Below are 19,626 nucleotides of genomic sequence, written 5' to 3' on the forward strand. Positions count from 1 at the left end.
AAGCAACAAAATTGGCCTTAAAGTCCTTCTGAATATCCACAAAAATTGGCCTTATAATCCGTCTGATTTTTTTTATTTAAGGTCCATAATTATTGTAGTGATTGTACGTTTGAAAAATCATAAAAAAATCCGGATTATTGGCTTTAAAGTTCTGCAAAAAAATTATTAAAAAAAAACATGATTATTGCCTCAATTGTCCTTCTGAAAAAAATTAGAAAATCCACGACTATGGCTTTGATTGTCCCTCTGAAAAAATAATTAAAAAAAACATTATTTAAAAATCCACAAAAAATGACTTTATAATACGTCTGATTTTTTTAATCAAGGATTGTCGCCTTGCTTGTTCTTCAAAAAACATATTGAAAAGTCTATAATTATTATTGTGATTGTCCTTTTGAAAAATCATTAAAAAATACCGGATTATTGGCTTTAAAGTTCCGCAAAAAATTATTAAAAAAAATCAACGATTATTGCCTTGCCCTTCTGAAAAAAATAATTCAATAAAATCCACGATTATTGCCTTGATTGCTCTTCTGAAAAAATAATTTAAAAATCCACGATTATTCCCTTGCCCTTCTGAAAAAATAATTTAAAAAAAATCCACTATTATTGCCTTGCCTCCACGACTATTGCCTTGATTGTCCTTTTGAAAAATTATTTAAAAATCCACCATTATCGCCTTGAATGTCCTTCTGAAAAATTATTTAAATAAGCAGCATTTTAGCCTTGATCGTCCTTTTGAAAAATTATTTTAAGAATCCACAATTATTGGATTGATAGTCCCTTTGAAAATTTATTTAAGATATCCACGATTATTGCTTTGAATGCCCCCCTGAAAATTATTTAAAAAAACCTAAAAATCTCTAATCACTAAAAAACACACCTCCTCCACACATCTCCCTGCCGGTCCTTTATATTAGCCTATAAAATTAACATAACAAAAATAATGGAGAATTGCTTGCTTGTCATCCTTTTGCCAGTTAACACCATAGCCACCATTATTTTAAGTGTTTTGTGAATTTAATTTGTGGCTTCTGCCGTTTGAGAGAGACGGAGAGTCCCATTTGTTTGCTCTGCCTAATTAAGTGTGACACATCGTAAAAGGCTGCTGTCATGGCTGAGAAGAAGATAACAAACATATCCTGCTAGAAAAATTATGCCAACCAATGGATAGGACTGCCGGCTTGTTGTGAACATTATTTTCACACATATTCTTATGGTGTCATCACATTTTTAAGTGTGGCCGTATACGTATACGTATACGTGTGTGTGTGTGTAGAATACCAGAGGGGTTTTAATTTTAAATGCCAATGTGAAAGGGAGGTATGGGTACGATTCATTTACATTTGTGGCCTGTAAATGAACTGCTCTTTTTTTGATGGGGTGATTTCCCTTTTTTATGTCATTCTAGGCCTTCCGTTCACCTACATGTATATTGTCAGCAAAATTTTATTAATAAAATGTTAATTTATTCAAATATAAAGTTCAGGAAAACATTATTATTCTAGGCCGGTGTTTTTTGCTGAATTTAACTGATATGAGCATTCACATGTGAATTTTATATGCATAAATGGTGTTTATTGGTCACATATTGTAAGGCGACTTCTTATTTTAATATTGCCACTTAAAATGTAAAATAAAAAATAAAAAGGGGCTCTATAAGTTTTCCAATTAATTGTTGCAGATATCACAAATCGAAAGATCAAAAAGCAAAACCCTCTAAAAGTACTATATTTCCACATATAGTTCAAATTTCGATTCAGAATCTAAAGTCACATTTTGATAAAAAAAAAAAAAAAAAAAAAAAAAAAAAAAACATATAATAAGGATTTTCTTATTTTATTTGTATACCCTACACCACATATTGGCCTTTGTGCATTTTTTGTATAACAGGCAAAAGGAAACGAGATAGCCTCATAGTTACTTTCGAGGATCTTCATAAAATCAATTGCTGGTTCGATTTATGCATGTCAGTCTGTCTGTCCGTCCGTCTGACCCCGTATTTTTGTGAACAAAATGCAAGTCGCATTTATTATCCGACTGTGTCGAAATTTTCCAAACAATGTTTGTTTAGCCCAAGAACGAACCCTATTGAAACGGTTAAAATTTAGATATAGCTCCCATATATATCTTCAACCGATTTCAGGTTAATTGTGCATGCATTTTGGCAGATCCGTCCGAACTCAATCTAGAAGTAAGTACAAAAAAATGTGGAATATCGGTTTAGATATAGCCATATATATGTTTCACCCGATTTGGGCTTTTAAGTACATCACATGCGTAATATCCACTCTATTAGAATGATATTATGGCTCGTGAGTTAAACATGCCGCAATATTTCATTCAGCAAATATTGAAAAATGAGCTCGGGTAAAGCCATTGAAGTTCCAAAAATTGAAAGAACTTACACCGCAAAAGAAAAAAAATAGACTCAAAAGAGCTACAGAGTAGCTTCGCTTGACAGAAAGTGGTGAACTGCCGAATTAGGTTTTCTTCGATGAGAAAACATTTGTTGTCCAGCAATTCGTTAATAAACAAATCGTGTTTACATGCCAATGAGGTCAGCTGAAAATGTACACATTCGGTTGGCCATCAGAACTCAAGCGCCGGCCATGGTGATGGTGTGGGCCGCCATAACAGCCGATAGTCGCTCCTCACTCGTGTTAATCGACCGTGGCATCAGAATAAATGCCGAATATTATCGCGAAAATATTCTATGGTGTGTATTAAAGCCTTTGGCACGCAAACATTTTGTCCGTAGACCTTGGACATACCAACAGGACTCAGCACGCGCCACCCAAAAAAAAAAAAATACAAAATGAGGTTGCTCGCTTCATTTCCAGCGCAAAATCTCCGGATACCAATCCGTTGGAATATTGTCTATGGAGTATTTTGGGAAGCAAGTTTGGCACTAAAAAATACCAAATTGTCGATCACTTCCAGCAAGCGCTTCGCCGGGAATGGGCCGACGGTTTCATTGGCCGTTTGAAGGCCATAATTCGTGCCAAAGATGACCAATTCGAACAAATCGAAACTTATTCTAAAATTTGATGCTATTTCCTACATTTGTTGCTATTTCCGACATTTTTTGCTTTCATTCAATAAATTTAAAAAAAAAATGTAAAAATTATGGCGTTTGATTTTTTTGCGGTTTTTTTCCTAACCTCTATGTTTTATCCGATTTGGGTTTTAAGTCCCTCACATTCGTAATAAGCACCCCCACAAGAATGATATTTGGTACGAGATATCAGATACAGCCCAGGAATACCTCTGCCAAATTTTATTAAGATCGGTTCAGATTTGGATATAGCTCCCGTATATATCATTATCCAACATCAGGTTTATTGTGCTCCAAGGGGAATGAATTTTGGCAGTTCCGACAGAATTCTTCCTAGAAACCAATACTTCAAATTTTATGACAATCGGTTTAGTTATAGCTATAGCTCCCATATATAGGTTTCATCCAAATCACAGCAATAATCTTGGGTATCAGATACTGCTCAGAAATAAGTGTCTAAAATTTTGTCATTGGGATATAACTCCCACATATATCTTTATCTGCTTTCAGGTTAATTGTCCACCAAATTGCTAAGAACAGCCCAAATGGGCTAAATTTTTGTCACTTCCGACGGAATTCAATTTTGGTGAAATCGGTTCTTATATGGCTATAGCTCCCATATATATATTTCTCAACCGATTTGTTGTTAAATTCCCTCGCATGCGTAATATGCACTCCATAACAATGATATTTGATACAGTGCATCATATACTCTCCCATTTCTCAGATTTTTACATAGCTTCGATATACATCTTCATCCGATTTTATGATTATCGCTCGCCATATATATATATATATATATATCAGCCCAAATAAGATAGATTGTCTCATATTCAACCGAATTTTTCCATTTTCCATTTCTTGAAACTTGGTACGGTATATCTATTACTCCAAAAAATATCTTTATTTTAATTTTATAAAAATATAAACGTGTTTGTTACGTGAACTCTACTAAATATGCATAGTGGTGTACGGAAATCGAATTTTGAACTTTCATTAGGGATTTTTTTTAGAAATTCCTCGGAAATCTGAATTTAGAAAAAATGGTAATTAAACATTCGGAATGTATTTTTGTATCGAAATTGTTCGGAAATCCTATTTTAGAAAAAAATTAATAAAATTCGGGTCCAATTGATTTTTCCAGCCACCCCTAAAAAAGTCCATCCAACGGGCAGCCATATTTGATAAGGTAAGGTTAGGTTCGCCTTGCCTTTTTTTAGGATATTGGCGAAAGCTTTGTTGCAATTTTTAAGGAATTTCTCTTAAAGTGTTCATATTTAAAGATAACTTCTTCCCCTATTTCCCAAGTAGGCTATTACACTCTCTACCACTACATGTATGTACATGGATACCGTACCTGTAAAAGTTATTAATGACATTAATGTGGCTTTTATACTTTCATCCAAGTCTGGCATATGAAAGCTTCTTTTATTTACCCCCCTAACCTTCCCCAAAACCACAGGTAGGATCTAAACTCAAACTTAAGGAAACTTCCTGGATTATATGTACAGAGAACACTGCACTCGCTAGCTCCTATCTCTGCTTCTCTCTATCTTCGCTGCAAGTATATAATGCATTTTTGAGATCGATTAATTTAATTGAATTTTAACCTTGCACTTGCACAAACACACAAACACACACGTATTCATCTGGGTGACGTTGTATATGTGACAATCTCAAATTTGACATGCTCATTATCAGCATCATCAACAGCAATAGCAGGAGCAGAAGCCGAGGCATCAACAGCAACCAGCTGCTGCATTTGTGCTGCAAATACCAAACTGCAGCATAATTTAATTTGCACATGAATAGACATGGCTGCTAGGATAGAGAGGGATAAGCTTCTCGAAAAATGAATCATATTTACGGGGAAATATATGAATGCACAGATGTGAATGTGTGCATCTATGTCAGGTTATGGGGGGTGGTCTCAGCTTTAGGATTGAAGAAACGCGAACTCATAGGCTAGAATATTTAGGTTTGATGCAAATTTCTGAACCATCCAATGTTATATGTTTATTGAATTTCAAAATGCATTATAATTTCTGGTTCTATCTACGTAAATGACCTCATATATAAAGTCAAGTTCCACTAGTTCATATTAAGAAAAATTTTTTCTTTAATTTTCAAAATTAATTTTTTTTCTGAAAGAAATCATTCTTAGTTATATTTGAACAAACAATTCACTCTTTTCCATTGAATTTCAATGGATTTCAACTAATATTTTATCTATTTTATATTAAGGACTATCATATACATAGATAATCGTCGATTTTTACCAATATTTTTCAGGGACGATCAAACTGATATTTTCAAACTGTTTAAGAATATTTTCCAGATTTTTTTCCAGATATTTTCAGAGACTTTCCAAATTTGATGTACTTTCTCCTAGACTAAATATTCAAGTCATTTGGACGGATATTGGCCATTTGGTGCACAATTTAGCAGAAATCGGTAAAAAATAAATATGGGAGCTATATCTAAACTTAAATCGATTCTTACCAATTTCAATGGGGTTCGTCCTTGTGGAAATTTAAATATCCGCAATTATTGCCTTGATTGTTCTTCTGAAAAATTATGTAAAATATCAACGATTATTGTCTTCAACTTGCCCCGTCTATCTGGTTACATTGCGATGTAAACATTCAAATCGCCGATAAAAGTATGTTCTGCTTTTAGCTCTGATTTCATAATCTGCGGGATATTTCCTGTAATTATTAAAAACAAAAAAACAAACAAATAAACAATACGTTAAGTTCGGCAAAATCGAACTTTAAGTAACGAATCGAACTTTAAGTACTTTTGTAGGTAAAGAAAACATTTTTATAAAAAATTATCTGAATTCAAAAGTGTTGCCTTTTAAACTACAAATACCAGTAAGACCGTTTGGATAATGCTGTTAAACTGTTTTCAAAAAAACCATAAAATAGCCGAGAACCATACTAAAACGGGAACCTCCATAGGCAATTTTACACCTCAAGGATTGTCATCTACCAAATCTTCTAAAATACCAAATTTGAAACAATTTTGGGTGTAACTAGGAAGGATTATCAAAATACCGAGTATCGTTGGGTATCGTTATATGTACGCTATCGGAAAACGTGGACCTAAATTTTCAATGTCAAGCCGCCGGAGCTAGAATCCGTTATGAACTACAAATACCAATTTTTAGACACATCCGTGGAAAAATTATGCAAAAATCATAATAATACTGAATATACAGAGGTACCATAATGTGGGGGCTATACCAAAACATGGTCCAATACATACTATGTTCCGCCACAGAAGTCAGAATCCATTTCAAACTATAAATACCAAATATTAGAACAATACGTTCCAAAAATCGTCTAAAACCACAAAAATACGGAATATTGGGAGGTACCGTGATATGGGGGCTATCCGAAAACTTGGACCTTGATATTCAATGTTCCGCCACCGGCAGTAGAACCCACTACGAACTATAAATATCACGTTTTAAACAAATCCGTAGAAAAAACGTGACTAAAACCAAAAAATACAGAATATCGGGAGGTATCATAATATTGGGGGCTATACAAAAACTTGGACCTACATATACTAAGTATTGGTACAAGAATTATAACCCGTTCCGAACTACAAATACCAATTTTTAGAGACACTCAGAAAAAAATGTGACTAACAAATACCGAATATCGGTGGGAATCGTTATATGTGCGCTATTGGAAAACTTGGACCTAAATTGTCAATGTTCCGCCATCGCAGCCAGAGCCCATAACCAATTACATATACCAATTGTTAGAGAAATCCGTGAAAAAAATGTGCCTAAAAGCAAAAAAATACCGAATATCGGGAGGTATCGTGATATGGGGACTATACGAAACCGTTGACCTATACATGTACAATGATCCTCCACCGAAGCTAGAGCCCTTCACGAACTACAAATACCAATTTTTATATAAATCCGTGAAAAAATATGGGTAAAACCAAAAAAATCGAATATCGGGACCGATATATCTCATTTTCAATACCAAACATCCTAGAGAGAAAACAAACTACAGTGTCAAATTTTAAAACTCTACATCAAAGAATGTGGGCTCTATCGTGATTTCAACAGACAGACAGACAAACGGGGAGACAGACGGACATAGTTAAATCGACTTAGAGTTTTAGGCTGATCATGAATATATATAGCTTATGGGGTCTATGACAAATATTTAGATGTGTTACAAACTGGATGACAAATTTAATATACCCTCCTTGGCAAGGTGCAGTATATAAAAATCCACCATTATTGTCCTCCTAAAAAATATTTTTAAAATATCCTTGATTTCCCTTGATATCCCTTCTGAAAAATTACTTAGAAATCCACAGTAAACTCGAAACCAGATAAATATAGCCAAATCTAAACCGATCTCGAAAAAATTCGAAATAGTTTTAAGCTTTAACTGATATCTGGTACCAAATATGATTCTTGTGGTGTGCATAATACGACTTGAACACAAAATCGGATGAAACATATATATGGGAGCTATGGCTATATCTGAACCGATTTTTCCAAATTTTATGTATTTGTTCTAGGCTGAATTCAGTCGAATATGCCAATATTGGGGTTATATGGACTGATATTGGCCTGTTGGTGCACAATCAACCGGAAATCGGTTGAAGATATATTTGGAAGCTTTATATAAATTTGAACCGATTCTGTCCAATTTCAATAGGGTTCGTTCTTGGGCCAAACAAATATTGTTTGGGAAATTTCATCTCAATAAAATAATCAGATAAAGAAATGCACAAAGACATGTTACCCTGACCACAATGTGGGGTAGGGTTTAAAAATTAGTAATTTCTGTGTTAGGTAAGCGTTGATATATTAGTCAGTAACTGAGGTTAAGAAAAAGTTCTATTTTTATCAGTTTTAAGCTAAAACCCACTTTTGTATAAGAAAATTGACTTTTTCATTTAAACTTGTATACCCTCCATCAGCAGGGTATATTGAGAGCGTCATTCCGATTCTAACTCATCGCAATAATAGTAGACCTAACAAAAATTCTAAGACGATTCCGCTCTGTCCGGCCGTCCGTCTGTTGTAATCACGCAAGAGTCAAAACGAATTAAGATAGAAAGCTAAAATTTTGCATCGATCAGTCTTTTCTCTGGAGGCAGGTTAAGTTCGAAGATCGTATTTTCATGATTTTAGCGGCATTTTTCAATGGAATAGTCTTAAAATCCACAAAAGGAGTTCCTTGTGAGTACATTACCCCTGAACGAAGAATGGTCTATATAGGTCCGCGATATCACATATCCCTCCCTATACTCGGTATTTTAAAAATTTAGCCAAATTTTCGGAAAATCCACGCATGGGGTTCCTTCTGAGTACTTTACTCCCTGGATAAGAATTGTTCATATTGGTCCACGTATAGACCACATAGACCACCCTTTATTCGGTATCTTGATGATAATAGCGACATTACCCACCGGAATTGTTTCTAATTTCGATTTTGAAATTCGGAATCGTTTCTACAGTCTTTGAAAAGATTACTTATGCAGCACCACTTTTTTTTAATTTTCAAGATCCTTCCAAATGGCGTAGTGTATAAAAAGTTAGGCTCGGCCCAACTTTGCTTCTTTTTTAATAGTTTCTTTTAAAATATTTATATACCATCACCCCAACTTGCATACCCCCTTTTCTATCAATTCAGCTTATCTCAAAGATCAATTTCTTCAGCAACCATTATATGTGTCTGTGTGTGTGGTGGCATACAAACACCTTTTGACAAATCATTAACATTGATGGGATTTAAATACACCCCTGTCAGAGGAGTCCCGATGAAGACAGTCAGCAGGTGGCACAACTAGAATCCTACAAATATGGATGGAAATTACAACTCCATTCACAATGGATTTATTCCAAAGATTCCTGATGATTGACTTTTAATCCACACACAGTTTGTCGATAATGAGGAGCAGAAAAGTTTTCAATTTTCATACTACGCATATGGTATAACGCATATGTGTCAGTGGGTGTGTGTGTGTGTATAACAATGGTTATTTGCCAAAGGTTGTTACCGAGACTTAAAACGTCCTTTGGTTATTCCATTATCATTTTCCATAATATCCTGCAAAAACACATGGCCACCACAACATATTAAAACTTTAAGCTCTTGAGGACAATCAACTTTAAGCTGGATGTCTTGCTGCTGCTGCCACCTGGCTGGCTAGATTGTTTGTGAAAATTATTATAAAAGGATTAAATATCTATAGGTAAATGTGAATATTTAAATGTTGCATAATAAATGGCAACACAAACAAAATACTTGTGGCCATTGTCTATGGCATAATGAAAAATGTCCTGTCACATTGTTGACAAATTATTAACGAGATTAGAATACTTGAGGTTTAAGTTGGCACTAGACATGCCTGGTGGTTTTATCTTCTGTTGTTGTTGTTGTTGTTATTGTTGCTCTTCAAAATATAGATTTTGTTAAGCTACCAATGAGAGTATTCAATGAATTTAATAGAGATTTTGTAAATTTTTAATATCATAAATGAATAAATTTAATAAAAATAATTATTTTTCAATGGGGAATTAAGTTTCAGTCGAAATTGAAATGATGATGATTAAGTTGTCCGAAAAAAGTCTGATATCCATACAGAAAAGTTTCAATCCACGAAAAAGTGAAATAACTGACTGACTGACGAAACGACAGAAGCTAGAATCTTGAAATTTTGCACGAGGGTCAGTCTTGGTGCGTGAACGTGTAATAAGGCTGGGGTTTTGAAAATTCGTACTAAAATGGTAGGAAAGTACAAAAATTTACTAAAAATTTGAAATGAGAGTTGCTGCTGGATTGCAGGACAGATGTAGCAAATTGTTATTGGAAATTCGAATTTTACGTTTAGGAAAGTTCCAAAATTGTACTAAACTTCTAAAATGGTACCATTTGGTATTATGGGAACGGATAGAGTTAAGAACTACATGTTTGGTATGAGAACCAGAATTGGGAAGTAAATTTGACATATGACGGTGGTTTCGGAAAAGTGTACTAAATGTGCGAACTATACTAAATGGTACAATATTTGGTACAATTTGATATTGGGTGCACAAATAGTGCTTGAAATCTGAAATTTGGTATTAGGGTCGCTGTTCATGTATAGCATGTAGGACATATGGAGGTGTTTTCAGAAATGTGTTTTCTTTTATTTGTACGAAAGGTAGTAAATGGTACTAAATTTTGAACAGTATGGTTTTGAATGAATGATTTAAGCTGGAATTTTGAAATTTTGTATTGGGATGGTACGTTTGTGATAAAAAGTTGGTTTTGGAAATGTGTACTACAAGTGCACGAAAAGTACTAAATAGTACTATATTTGGTACAATTTGTTACTGGATGAATCTAAAATCTTATATTACTGAGTGAATCTTAAATCTTATTAATGAATGAATCTTAAATCTCATGTGATTGGCTGAGATATGATGATGGTTTGGGAAATGTGTACTATGATTGTACGAATAGTACTAAATAATATTAAATTTTATATTGGGTGACATCCTGAAATTTGATATTTATATCGTTGCTGGCATCTGGAATAAAGCTATAGAGGTGGCTATCGAAATGTGTACCATAATTTTACGAAAAGTACTAAATAGTACTAATTTTTGTATTTCGTGAAAAAAATGGTGCTGAAAATCCCAATTTTGATATAGATGCCATTCTTGGTGTTTGTTGTTAGGGTATGGAGTTGGTGTACTATAATTGTACGAAAAAAACTAAATAGTACTATATTTGGTACAGTTCGGTATTGGGTGCTTGGTATCTAAAATTGGATATGAGCGTCGCTGTTCACATGTAGAGCGGACATATGGTGATGGTTTCGAAAATGTGTACTATAATTGTACGAAATGTACAAAATAGTACTAATTTTGATATTTGGTGAACAAATGGAGATGAAGTCCAAAAATTTGATACAGATGTCACTCTTGGTGTATGTGGTTAGGATATGAAGATGAATTTAGAAATGTCTACTGCATGTACACGAAAAACACTAAAAAGTGCGCGATTGCGAATTGGTCGCCTTTGGCACGAATTATGGCCTTTAAACGACCAATGAAACAATCACATGCTGCCCAAATGTTGCTCTGCGGTATTTTGCCCCATTCCCGGCGAATCGCTTGCTTGAGGTGCTGGACACTTTGGTATTTTTTAGCGCCAACCTTGCTTTCCAAAATACTCCAGACACAATAGTCCAACGGATTGGTATCCGGAGATTTTGGTGGCCATTGTGCGCGAGGAACCTCATTTTGTAACCATTCTTTGGTGGCGCGTGCTGAGTGCGATTGAGTCCTGTTCGAATGTCCAAGGTCTGCGGCCAAAATGTTTGCGTGCCCAGAATATTTTAATATATTTAATATAATATTCGGCATATATTCTGATGCCCCTGTCGATTAATACGAGCGGAGAGCAACCATCGACTGTTGTGGCGGCCCACACCATCACCACGGCCGGCGCTTGAGTTCTGTTGGCCAACCGAAGGTGCACATTTTCAGCTAAACTATTTAACAAATTTCAAATACGAAATTTGAAACAATTCCGGAGGATAAGGTGGCTAAAATAATCAAAATGCCGAATATAGGGAGGTACCGATATTAAGGATCTATACGAGGACCAAAACCGTCATAGGCTGTATTTGCCATTACGAATTTAAAATACGAAATTTGAAACAATTCTAGTGAATAGTGTCGCTGAAATTAGCAAAATAACGAATATTGGGAGGTACTGTTATATGGGGGCTATACGAAGACCTGGACCTGCATAAACAATTTTCTGTCTTAGGCTGTAGTATTCATTTCGGACTGCAAATACTAAATTTGAAACAATTCCGATGAAGGTTGTCGCTAAAATCATCAAACTACTGAATATCGGGAGGTACTGTTATATGGGGGCTATACGAAGACGTGGGCCTGCACAAACAATCTTCTACCATAGGTTGTATTAGCCATTATGAGTTTCAAATACGAACTTTGAAAGATTTCCGATAAATAATGTCGCTAAAATCAACAAAGTACAGAGTATCGGGGGGTACCGTTATATGGGGGCTATACGAAGACGTGGGCCTGCACAGACAATTTTCGTTCATAGGCTGTATTATACATTACGAGTTTCAAATACGAAATTTGAAACAGATCTGGTAAATAACGTCGCTAAAATCATTACAATACCGAATATAGGGTGGTTCCGTTATATGGGGGCTATACGAAAACGTGGACCTGCACATACAATTTTCTGTCTTAGTATCTACTTGGAACGGCAAATACGAAAATTGAAACAATTCCGATTAAAAATGTCGCAGAAATCATCAATATACCGAATGTCGGGAGGTACAGTTATATGGGTGCTATACCAAAACGTGGACCTACATGGCCCATTTTCAATACCAAAAGTCCTTCAGGCATAACATACATTTGAGCAAAATTTTATCAGTCTACTTCAATTCGTTCGGAAGCTAGAGTGATTTCCACAGACGGACAGACGGTCGGACATCGCTAAATCGACAAAGAATTTTATGCTGATCAAGAATATATATACTTTGTGAGGTCTAAAATGTATATTTCGAGGTGTTACAAACGGAATGACAAAATTAACTTACCCTCCATACTCTGGTGGAGATTATAAAAATTGTACTAAATTTGCCGTGTAGCAAATGTTTCGAGTTTGAATCCTGAAATGTTATGTTGATTTGGGCAACGTTTATTATAAAAAGACTTTGAAATAGTTTCGACCAGAAGAATTGGTTTTGGGTCCATTTTGCAATGGTTTAACTAATATCCACCTCGGTACACTTCAAAATGAAATATTTTGAAGACTTTTTAATGTAAAAGAATAAAATTGTCCTATTACTCTTTCTAAAACTTAAATAATATAATAAAGTCGGAGAATTTAGTACGGTGTATGAATGTTTAACAAACACAACTTTATGTCAAAATTGAAAAATTGTGCTTTTCAGTACCAAAAAGACCTTACCCGGACTGTTAGAAAGAATCAACATTTTTAAGGTAGACTCTTCGCTGTCGAAGTAGCGGGCACTTGTCCGCTATATGGGCACATGTCCATATATATTTTAAGTCCAGAATATTTTGGAAATCCATAATTATTCTAAGCTTTAACAAATATTAAGAACCTATTTAGAGAATGCACTTTTAAAGCAATTGAAAACTCTTTTTTTATTTAATAATCTTCAGTCCTAACAAAATATTTTTAGCAACCTGACACAGAGCATAGTTTAAAAATGGCCATAGATTTAAATATATTTTTCACATCTCCATTTTTTGTTCATATGTTAATTTACCATTTGCATGCACTCGAATATTTAAAGCAATAAATTTTTTAAACAAATATCTATTGAACGTGCATTAAATAACAAATGGCAAATAAACAAAATACCATAAAATATATTCCATGTCGCCCGAAAAAACAACGAATAAACACTGCCCAAAAAAACATTTGCTAATTTACACAACAGATTTGATCCAATGTCCATAGAAAAAATTCGTTAAACATGTTAACATGTCATGACAAACAAAAAAAAAACACAAATTGAACCAAATCTGCAATTGTGGTTTCAATTGATCCCCCCCCCCATATTTGTTCAAAAGTGAATGAGAAATAGAAACGATGGCGAATGCGAATCAAAACAAAGCGAAAAACACAAAAATCATGACAGATTGAAAGTGAAAAATGTTCAATTTGATTAGAGAATATTGACAGTGACCAGAAAAAAAAAAACTAAAAACACAAAACAAAAGAATAAAAATTTACCAAAATGAATGACAGGCTGTTTTGTTCAATTTTTGGGGGGTGATAGACAAACAAATCACACACACACACACAAATAAATCAATATTGACCAGCTGACCAGACAAAAAACCAGTTGTTATGATCGACAAAAAAACCGACAATAACAAATGGGACCAACAATTGAATTAAGTTTCATTGTTTTGGTTTGACCTCTATTTTCAAATACCTCAATTTGGTTAGCCATCAATTTTTTGGGTGAGTAATTTAATGGTGAGTGCGGTACTATGGAGCGTATGAGTGATGTTTATTATCATACGCCACATGGGCTAAAATGAGTCGCATATTTTATGGGGATATTTATGATAAAAGATAACTCTGTTTTAATAGTTATTCTCAAGAATCCTCTAAAATTATTAATAACAGGTTTAAAATATTTTCAGATCATACCATTAGATTTGAATAGATTTAAAGATTTGGAATTTGAAAATATGCACCTGGCTTCATTGGGGAGTCATACACACTTTGTGCTCATTTCAGTTCTTTGAGTAATTCAAAACCAGGATATTTATTGCACATTTTTAATGAAACCGATGTGTTGTGACAACATAATAAAAAATAGCTATAGCTAACTTACTGAAAATTCACCTTGGATTAATATTTTCAATATTTTATACTCGTTGCCTGGTAAACGGTATATAAGAAATATTTTAAAATAGCTTAAAGCTTCCTAGGTATTTTTCGATATTTATGTATGAAACAATATTACCTTACAATTTTCCGATTATCTAGTCAAATAAGCTATAACTTTACATACCAATAGGCAAATTTGACAATTAAGATTAAACCTCCCTGCAGAAAATTCCCATTATTAATATTGACTGAGATATGGTCCTTCCAGATTGTCAATTCTTTTGATTTGATTGGAATCTGTAAGTCCAATTAAAATGTCAGCATTTTTTTCACATTTGTAGATCATAGTTGTTTTAAACTCGGGAGTAGTTTTCCAGCAAAAAGAAAAGAGGAGAAATTGCTTCGATAGCTCGTCAGGGGCGAGTAGTTCTTATGTTATCCCTGATCATTAGGATCAAGCAGGAAATTAAAAGCCAAATTACAATGTCCTCTTTTAACGAATCCCAGCCTGTGCCAATCAAATAGCCTCTGAGAGGGGTGGGATATGATATTTCCGGCACAATTGCATAAGTCAAGACTGATTAGAAGAACATCAACAAAATTTATAAAAACCCTTTAAATGATGAGCAGTGGTTTGAAGAAGTGTGTTTATTTTATAATTTAGGCTATGGATTTTTTACTAAGAGTAGATACTGCCCAATATCCGATCCGATATCTCTTTGAATGAAATTTGTGAGACAATAATTACCTTCGGGAGCCGATTTATTCACTTTTTTGTTTGACTCTCTTATATCGTGTCTTCATTAGTCAAACACTTGCTATCAAATTTAGATCTAGTTCGAAGATACTACCAATTCTTCTGGTAAAAAAAAAATATTGAAATATACGAATTTTCAAGAAAAGTGTTATTTGTTTCACATATTGCATAGTTCAAAATGTTGACGCTTTGTGGGGAAGTGATCGGTCTTATCCCATCTTCAAACCAGTCTCAGAGTTGGTAAAAAACTCCTATTTAACACTTTATAAAAATTATAATTTTTAAAAGTGACAACCCATTGTGGGGAGGAACTAAAATGTGAAGAATTGCCCGTTATGGAATGAATACCAGCGTACTTCCTTTACAAAGAATGGACTGATATTTTCGGACCTCACCAAGCACGGGTATAAATATAAGGATTTTCGAAAGTTATCTTGTCACCAGCCGGAGAGACTAATGGATGAACGAACATCACTAGTTTGACTCTAAATATCGAAAATAGAGGATAGGTAGATAAGATAGAAAAACTTCGATGCAGTTTTTTAGTCATATAGCAGAGAGCCAAAATTGAGCCAAAATATAGCACCACTTGAAAATATAATTTATGACCAAATGGGGGCTAGACCTATATTATTTTTTTTTTCTGTGAGATAGAAGTGCAATACCCTCCGAAATACAAAACAATAGCTAAATTGGTTCGAAATGGGTCGAAAATCTTCTGAAAAGCTATGAATGTACTATTACATTGGGAATACAATAAAAATCAGTAATAAAAGTTCAAATATCGGGCGGCCAAAGTCCTACACATATGCTTATTTAGTAGATCTTCCGTAACAAAAAAAAAAAATGTATTGAGAATTTATCTGAAGTAAATCAGGACTATAGAGTAGTCACAATTTGAGAACTTTCACGGAGGCTTTCAAACCTCTAGTACCACTTCGATAAGAATTATACTAAAAAATATTTATTGGAGCAATAGATATACCGGAACGAGCTTAACCAAATGGAAAATATCAGTTGTTTATGAACAATAATAAAATAAAATTTGGCAGATGCATTTTAAGGCTGTATCTGATGTCCAATATCGAGTATCATTGTTAAAATCGGAAGAAATGTGTATAGGAGAGCTATTGTTACATCTGAACCTATTTTCACCAAAGTTTGAAGTACTTGCCTCTAGGCCGTCGGAAGTTTTAAAATTCAGTCCATTTGGGCTGATATTAGCCATTTGAGCACACTAACCTGAAATCGAATAAAGATATATAAGGAAGCTATGGTCAAATCTGAAGCGATTTTGACAAATGTTTGTACGAAATTCACGAACTACCTGTTTCTAGGATGAATACAGTCGGAATTAGAAAAAATTCAAATTTGGACTAATATTAGCCATTTGGTGCACAATCTACCTGATATCGGATACAGGTATATCTTATGCCGTCCGCATAAAATAACACAGAAGTATAAGTGCCATATGATACCTGGTATTAAAAATTATTCTTGTGTAGTGCTTATGTGAGGAACTTAAAATCCCAATCTGATGAAACATATGTATGGAAGCTTTAGCTATATCTAAACCAATTTTCTCCAAATTTTAAATACTTCTATCTAGGCAGAATTCGGTCGGATGTGCTGAAACACATCCTATTTGGAGTTGGATATTTGGCGCACAATAAAATTGAAACCGGTCGAAGATATGTGTGTATGAGAGCTACATCTACATTTGGACAAACTATCTCCAATCCCAATAGGATTTGTTCTTGGATCAAACAGCTGATTTGGGGAAAGTTTCATTTCAATCACACAATAAATGCGACTTGTTTACAAAAAAAAAAAAAAAAAAAAAAACATGGACAGACGGACGGAAATGCATAAATCAACTCAGAATGTTATTATATGCAGTGATTGTGTTACAGACAAATGTACAAAGACGTAATACCCTGACTATCTTGTGATATAGGGTATAAAAATGAATAACTCATTAAAATCGTGGGAGGTACCTACTTATGTTAGTCAATTTTTTTTCTCGGCAAACAGAATTTGGCGGAGTGATTTGAATTGTATCAAGGATGGTTGGTAATAGAAATTGGTCTACGTTTTGGTATAAACGCCATATAGCGGTACCTCTCGATATTTGGTATTTTCATGATTTTTTCCAAAATTTTTTGACGCATTTATCTAAATTGGTATTTGTAAGTCATAATGGGTTCTTGCTCCAGTGACGAAGCATTTAATATTTAGATCTACGTTTTCTTATAGCGCACACTCATATACGGCATTTTGATAATCCTAGTCACTTTTACCCTCAAATTTGGTATTTAAGAAGATTTGGTAGATTACAATTCTTGAGGTATAAAATTATAGAGGTTCCCGTTTTGGTACGGCCCCCATATAACGGCCTCGCCTATGTTATGGTATTTTGAAAAGTTTAACATGCCTCAAATATAGAACCAATCCGGTTAAAAATTAACAGTATTTGGTATATGACATTCGTATATATTTTTTTTATTTGAAATTTTCTTTAATTTTTGTAAATTGAAGTTTAAATTTATCTTTTCGTAAATAACTTTTTTCTCTATCTCTATCTTTTCAGGTCCTGAAGGCTGTAATCTCTTCATATACCATTTGCCGCAGGAATTCACTGACACCGATTTGGCATCGACTTTCCTGCCATTTGGAAATGTTATTTCCGCCAAAGTTTTCATCGACAAACAGACAAACCTATCCAAGTGCTTTGGCTTTGTATCATTTGACAATCCCGAATCGGCGCAGGTAGCCATACGGGCAATGAATGGATTTCAAGTGGGCACCAAGCGCTTGAAGGTTCAACTGAAAAAGCCCAAAGATGCTTCGAAGCCCTATTAGAAAAGAACAAACTCAAAAAAATCAAGAAAATGGCCAAAACGAATGAAGAGGAGGAAAAGCATCAAAACATGCACACAAAAAGATGAAGAAGAAAAATTTTGCTGAGGAATGGAGACGGAAGGATAATGTTGATGGCTGAAACTGAATGAAGTTAATCAGGTGGTTAATTTAGACCATTTACGTAGAAGAGAAGCAAAAATATCTTAGAAAACAAAAAAACATTTCGGAATTTTGAAACCATCCACTCCCCCAAGGACATCATGGAGGTAAACATTGTGCAATTGATTTTGCTTTTTCTTTTGCAATTTGTTTATGGCCAGAAAATAAGATTTTGAAAAAACAAAAAAACACAACAACAGTAATCAGACAACCCTGTTTGTGGGTTCTTCCTTTACTCACCCATACACACACACACATAGCTGCGTTCAAAGGAAGATCCTCTTTTTTATTATATTTGTATAACGTTTTGAATTGAATATTTTATGTTTTATGAATTTGAAGTTTATGAATACACTAGTGTGTAGTAGTAGTTTTGTAAGTAGCTGAGCTTTTTAAGCTTTTACTTGTTTTAAACATACAGTTCTCTTTCATTAAAAAAAGCTTCTAAAGCACCCTATTAACAACATCACCGATACCCCACAAAGCAAGTCTTAGTTTAAGTTTTTACGTTTGATTGTTAATTTGATGAATTTATCCCTGGATCAAAGTGTTATATAATACAACTTTTTTTGTAGTTATTTTAAGTTGTTAAAAACAAATTTATAATTTAATAACAATTTTATTTTATATTATGGAACACAAAAGCAGCATTGAAATATTTTGTTGGAATTTTTCGTTAAGTGTAACTAGAGAATTGTGTTATACCACTGTACACTGTATGCAACTGTTATACATCTTATGTTTTTTGGAACAAAAAAAGAAAATTAAATATTCAAAAAATATACACTAAAAGTGTATAGCAAATTTAAATTTAATTGAAAAAAATAATTGAAATTTTGTGAAAAGTGAATTTCTGTTTAAAGTATATATATCTTCAAATTATATATTTAATGTTGCCATAAGTGTCATATCTTCTGCTCTCTTTTTTTCTCTTCTAAGTTTTAAGTGAAATGAATTAAATGAATGTTAAATTGTCATGAAATGAAAGGACCTATATTGAATTCTCTAAAACAAAAATTTAAAAAAAATCTTACATTTTTATTAATTCTGTCTCTTCATATAACGAATTTTTCAACTTTGCTTGTTCTTTTCTCGTTACATATTTTGATTTTTATATTTTTTACACAAATTTTGTTAAGTCACATTTGTTCTTTTAAAAAAAAATATAATTTTTAATTGTTTTAATGCTTTCTTTTCTGGATTTTGTTATTTATATATATGTAAGAAACAGTAACAATAACAAAAACAACACATAACACTGAATTACTACATCCACATCATACTTACTTAGCTTTCTTTCTTAATTGTATTGTTCATATATCTTATATCTTATCTATCCACATATATATCGTTCTATATATATTTACTTTAACATTTGCTGAATATTC

At 33.6% G+C, this 19,626-nt stretch overlaps 1 protein-coding gene across 5 annotated transcripts in view; it reads left to right on the top strand.

The window, feature by feature from the left end:
- The window catches only part of LOC101889061 (CUGBP Elav-like family member 2), a 335,948-nt gene extending 317,858 nt beyond the window's left edge, over positions 1-18,090 (top strand). For all 5 annotated transcript variants that reach the window (XM_059124555.1, XM_059124557.1, XM_059124556.1 and 2 more), the window contains one exon: positions 17,808-18,090. In XM_059124555.1, coding sequence (XP_058980538.1) covers positions 17,808-18,079 — 272 coding nt within the window. In that variant the 3' untranslated portion in view covers positions 18,080-18,090. The remainder of the gene's footprint in view (positions 1-17,807) is intronic.
- The last annotated feature ends 1,536 nt before the right edge of the window (positions 18,091-19,626 follow it).

This window comes from Musca domestica, unplaced genomic scaffold (assembly GCF_030504385.1).
Source record: "Musca domestica strain aabys unplaced genomic scaffold, Musca_domestica.polishedcontigs.V.1.1 3, whole genome shotgun sequence".
Taxonomy (NCBI): Eukaryota; Metazoa; Arthropoda; class Insecta; order Diptera; family Muscidae; genus Musca; species Musca domestica.